Source organism: Anomaloglossus baeobatrachus, chromosome 5 (genome assembly GCF_048569485.1).
Source record: "Anomaloglossus baeobatrachus isolate aAnoBae1 chromosome 5, aAnoBae1.hap1, whole genome shotgun sequence".
NCBI lineage: Eukaryota > Metazoa > Chordata > Amphibia > Anura > Aromobatidae > Anomaloglossus > Anomaloglossus baeobatrachus.
In genome coordinates this window covers 83982915-83988498 of record NC_134357.1, presented here as the reverse complement: position 1 = coordinate 83988498, position 5584 = coordinate 83982915, and the positions used below count along the sequence as shown (strand labels likewise).

Below are 5584 nucleotides of genomic sequence, written 5' to 3'. Positions count from 1 at the left end.
CTCCTGGGTGGCTGCACATATTGCCTCTCATATGTGCCTTCTGCAGGAGATTTTGCTCAGTTTGTCAATTAAAGCTTCATATTTAGAGTCGAGCGAGCACCTAAATATTCATACTAGCTATCCTCATAATGAGTACTGTCCAATACTCTCGTATTTGTTCCAAATAGCAAACTTGCAAAGTAACGAGTAACCCAAATGCCGTACTATTTGTGCGAGTTGCGAATAGTGTGGCAATCGGGTTACTCGTTACATTGCGAGTATTTCCAATTGACTTGCATTGCACATGGTATTCGGAACAAATACGTGAGTATTAGACAGTATTTGTCATCAGTATAGCGAGTACGAATAGTTAGGTACTCACTCAACTCTATTCATATTCTATCTTGATACTTTGATATTTAAAGTGAATCTGTTACCAGGTTTTTGCCACTTAATCAGAGCAACTTAACCGCTTTCCCCCCGAGCATGGTTTTCACCATCCTTTGCTATTCTGCCCAGTCTCACTCACTTTGACAGGTTATAACTCTGGAACACTTCAACAGATCACAGTTATTCTGGATTATTTTTTTGGGGACGTATTGTACTTCATGATGGTGGTAAGTGGTAAAGTTACTCCTTTTCATTAAACCTTACTTATAGTGCATATCCTGATAGCGGCCAGATTGTGACTAAGGGGTGGTTTACACGCTGCGACATCGCTAACATTTGCTAGCGATGTCGAGCGCGATTGCATCCGCCCCCGTCGCACGGCCGATATGTGGTGATCGCTGCCGTAGCAAACATTATCACTACGGCAGCGTCACACGCACATACCTGGTCAGCGACGTCGCTGTGACCAGCGAACCGCCTTCTTTCTAAGGGGGCGGTTCGTTCAGCGTCACAGCAGCGTCACTGAACCCAATAGAAAAGGAGGGGAGGAAATGAGTGGCCGGAACATGCCGCCCACCTCATGCCTTCCTCCTTTTCCGGTGGACGCAGGTAAAGAGATGTTTGTTGTTCCAGCGGCGTCATACATAGCGATGTGTGGTGCTGCAGGAACGACAAACAACATTGTACCTGCAGCAGCACCGATATTATGGAAATGAGCAACGTGTCAACGAGCAACGATTTTGCACGTTTTTGCGCTTATTGATCGTCGCTCATTTGTGTTACATGCTCCGATGTCGCTACCGGCGCCAGATGTGCGTCACTAACGACATGACCCCGACGATATATTGGTAGCGATGTCGCAGCGTGTAGAGTACCCCTAACTTCATTGTGTAAGTCAGATCGGATCCCATCACATTCTGAACTTTGTAACAAAATTAACACGAGCTTCCAGCATGAATATTGTTTAGTATTGCCAGTTTATGCTAAATCTTTTTTGCTTAAAATGTGATACCCTTAGCTGACCTCTTTATATTCTTCTCCTATTTTTCATCTCTTATAATCCTCTCAAGGTAGTAGCATTTGTTAAATAAAGATGTAGGTATAAGGCCATGCTTTTTTTTTTTCTCCCTTTAGGTTCTATAGGGTTTCTAGGTGTACCTGGTCTGTCATATCCCGTTGTTGTTTCATCTTGTATTGTAAATGTATATGTTATTTGGAAAAAAAAATATATATAATAAATATAAAATGAATAAAAAAAATGATAGTGGTAAAGTGAAGACAAGATGTATTTCATTTATTTGTGAAAATATTTGACATTTAGTGAATATTTTGCAATTTTAAAACTTTGAATTTTTGTGCCCTTAAATCCAAGAGTTATGTCACACAAAATCATTAATTAATAACATTTCCCACATCTCTACTTTACATCAGTGCAATTTTTGAAACATAATTCTTTTTTATTAGGACGTTAGAAGGGGTCAAAGTTTATCAGCAATTTCCAATTTTTCCAACAAAATTTACAAAATCATTTTTTCAGGGACCACATCACATTTGAAGTGACTTTGAGCGGCCTAGGTGACAGAAAATAGCCAAAAGTGACACCATTCTAAAAATTGCACCCCTCAAGCTGCTCAAAACCACATCCAAGAAGATTGTTAACCCTTTAGATCAGGGTTCCCCAACTCCAGTCCTCGAGGGCCGCCAACAGTGCATGTTTTCAGGATTTCCTTAGCATTGCATGGGTGTTGGAATCATAAACTGTGCAGGTGATTAAATTATCACATGTGCAATACTAAGGAAATCCTGAAAACATGCACTGTTGGCGGCCCTTGAAGACTGGAATTGGGGACCCATGCTTTAGATGCTTTAAGCCTGCTTTACACATTGCAATTTTGCATACAATATTGTATGCAATTTGCAACACCCCCATTGTATGTGCGGCACGTTCAATTTGTTGAACGTGCCTCACAGACGATTTACCCCCGTCACACGTGCTTACCTACCATACGACCTCGATGTGGTCGGCGAACGTCCACTTCCTGGAGTGGGAGGGATGTTTGGCGTCACATCGACGTCACGCGGCAGCCGGCCAATAGAAGCGGAGGGGCGGAGATGAGCGGGACGTAAACATCCCGCCCACCTCCTTCCTTCCGCATTGTCGGCGGGAGCCGCGGACGGAGGTAAGCTGTCGTTCAATGTTCCCGGGGTGTCACACACTGCGATGTGTGCTGCCTCGGGAACATTGCACAACCTCACGTTCATTTTTTGAGGAATGAACGACGTGCATGCGATGAACGGATTTTCGTTCAATCGCAATTGCACGGAGGTTTTACACGCTACAATCATAGTTACGATGCCGGATGTGCGTCACTTACGACGTGACCCCGCCGACTCATCGTAAGATTTATTGTAGCGTGTAAAGCGGGCCTTACAGGAACTAAAGCAATGAGGAAGGAAAGAATGAAAATGTTTCTTTTCCTCACAAAAAATATTATTTTAACCTCAAACTTGTAGCTTCACAAGGGTAATAAGAGAAAAGGCACCATACAATGTGTTGTGCAATTTCTCCTGAGTACGCCAACACCCCATATGTGGTGGAAATCAACTGTTTGGGCACACAGCAGAGCTCAGAAGGGAATGAGTGCCATTAGAATCTATAAATACAAAATTAGCTGGAATCATTAGCGGATGCCATGTCATGTTTGGAGAGCATTTATCCCACACAAATAGACACACAGGAAAAAACCAAAACCTAAACTCACTGCACACACACACAGTGGAAAAACAATCTGTGCTCAGGAGGAAATAATCAGGGAGGAAATAGACAAAGAGAATATTCCAATGGCACCCCAAATAACACAAAGGAGACCACCAGAACAAGATCACCACAGCACAAGCCCAGTATCGCAAATTAAGCTATCATCAACATGGGGGAACAGGTTCCAAAAGCTCTCAAAGGGCGGAGGCAGCTGTGATAGGTCTCCTGTAACCTGTGACCCTTGCAGCAATCCACAGGCTGGCAGAAATTAACCAGCCTTATCACTAATAAGGACACAACTGGTGGACACCCAAGTCTGACTTTGCAACTCAAAAGCAAACCATAAGACTCTGTCAGACTCTGCAGTGTGAATGGGGTGAGAAGTCACGATGACACTCAGTGAGTTTAGAGCTGAACACCATGTGACAACTGCACTCACCTTTCCCAGACATATGTGAGTTTGACCCAAAAATAAATAAGAAGTTACAGTGATTCATACTATATGTGGTCATAGTAAGCAGAAATGAGACATCCACATATTTTGCATATGTTAAAATGGGAATATCGGCTAATTTGCAAACATTTCCAAGTTCTATGCTATAGTCTAAAGCTTTGCATGGTGATGTGTATTTAAAATGCTGGATCCAAATAAGTTGTGGGTTAAATGATTGTCTTGCATCGGAAACCACATGTACAATATATACCGGAAGAAAATACCCAATTCCCTTATTTTCAGTTCTCATTTTATTATAGAGCACAGGAACTATTCATACACTGCCAATCCTGTCAAGCCTTTAAAATGTGTCTGCATTTAACAACTACGAAATTGAGCAAGGAATGACATTGACAAACAGCATACGCTAAATAGTTATGCGTAGTTAGCAGAAATACGTAGTGCTCAAGTCAATAACTGGCTCACATACACGGAAGGAGCAAACGTTGATTTATTCAGAATCAATCAGTCCAACATGAATCCTATTGAAACCCTAGTAACTATTGGTATCTACATCTGCTTTCTAGTGACTGGTGTAATAGGAAATTTATTCATCCTGACAGTTCATTTTCTAGACTGGTTAAAGACCCGTGATAGGAACCCATCCATACTTATAATCAACATCATTTCGCTCATCAATATCTTCTTGCAAGGATCAATTACATTTCATAGGGTCACGTCTTTAATGTTTAAGGAGTTCTTTAGACAAGGCTTGGTGGCGTTTCCTTTGATGATCATCCTGAGTTCACTGGCGTTCTCAAGTCTTTGGAGTTCCACCTGCCTGTGCTTCTATTATTGCATTAAGATTGCCAACTTTGGTGGGTCTTTCTTCTACAAGCTCAAGACAAAGGCTCCGGTATTCATTCCATGGCTGCTCATTATTTCTATCGCTGCATCTTGGCTACTTGGATTAGTAACCTACTTGGATCTATACATAGACATTAAGCCTGTCACTGTTCTTGGAAATGGAAATGTAACTTCAATATATTCTTTCGATTTTAAAAGCAGATGCAAATGTCTGTTCCAGACTTACATGCTGGTAGCTGCAATTGCCTTTGTTATAATATTTCTCACTGCTGGAGCCATCGTCACCTCTTTGTGTAAGCACATGATACGGATGAAGAAAAGCAATGAAGGTTCTGGAAATTCAAGAATTCATTCTCATTTGTCTGCGGCTAAAACAGTAACATCTCTGCTTCTGTTGTATTTGCTCTTCTATGGGTGTATGAGTTCAGTATTCATGGCATTGGAGAATAGCGACGGTTTGATATTTGCTCTTTCATTTATTGTAGGCTCCGGCTTCCCAACAATTAATTCAATTATTTTGATAGCGGGGAACCGGAAGTTATTGTCTAATGTCAAGAAACTCTTAGGTATGAAACCAGTGATTACTGAGGACACTGTCACCACCCAATAGAGAGCTTACATATTCTGTAATGGTTAACCTACAATGTGTCATGTCATATGCATCTTTGAAGAGCTACATTTTTTAAAAATTTGTTTTGCGCCTACATATCTGTAAAGAGGCTTTTCTTAGGTTTTTTTTTAAGGCCATGCAATAATGACACAAAACTTTATTTTTTTATACTATGTACTACATTAAAATAATATAAATTAAAAATGTTTTTATTGCCATATTCGGAGACATAGAACCTTTATTATTATATACAAAGAGCTGCATAAAGGCTTGTTTGGGTTTTTTTGCTATTGTGGAAACCTTTATAATTTGTGTTTTTTACAATTTTGAAAATTTTGAGACTACATTTAAAGATATTTTTTGGGCCTGCTAATTTGAACCAGTGATACTAAAATAAACTGCAAAACTACTTGTCCTGGCAGTGTTGGTGGTTGTGAGTCCTTGAGTCTACTCTATATATCCTCAATAGACACTTGAAGTATGGGTAAGTCACATATCAAGTTAAAATACTTTTCCCAAGAACAATGTTCATTTTAATCAATAGATC

At 40.5% G+C, this 5584-nt stretch overlaps 1 protein-coding gene across 1 annotated transcript; it reads left to right on the top strand.

Moving 5' to 3' along the window:
* Positions 1–4095: 4095 nt before the first annotated feature.
* On the top strand, positions 4096–5037 carry LOC142312663 (taste receptor type 2 member 2-like). Its single transcript, XM_075351658.1, has one exon. It carries the CDS (start codon positions 4096–4098, stop codon positions 5035–5037), a length of 942 nt encoding a protein of 313 aa, XP_075207773.1.
* The last annotated feature ends 547 nt before the right edge of the window (positions 5038–5584 follow it).

Bases quoted from the DNA above. Each gene is read 5' to 3' on its own strand.
- LOC142312663 (XM_075351658.1), top strand. From the start codon at position 4,096: ATGAATCCTATTGAAACCCTAGTAACTATTGGTATCTACATCTGCTTT.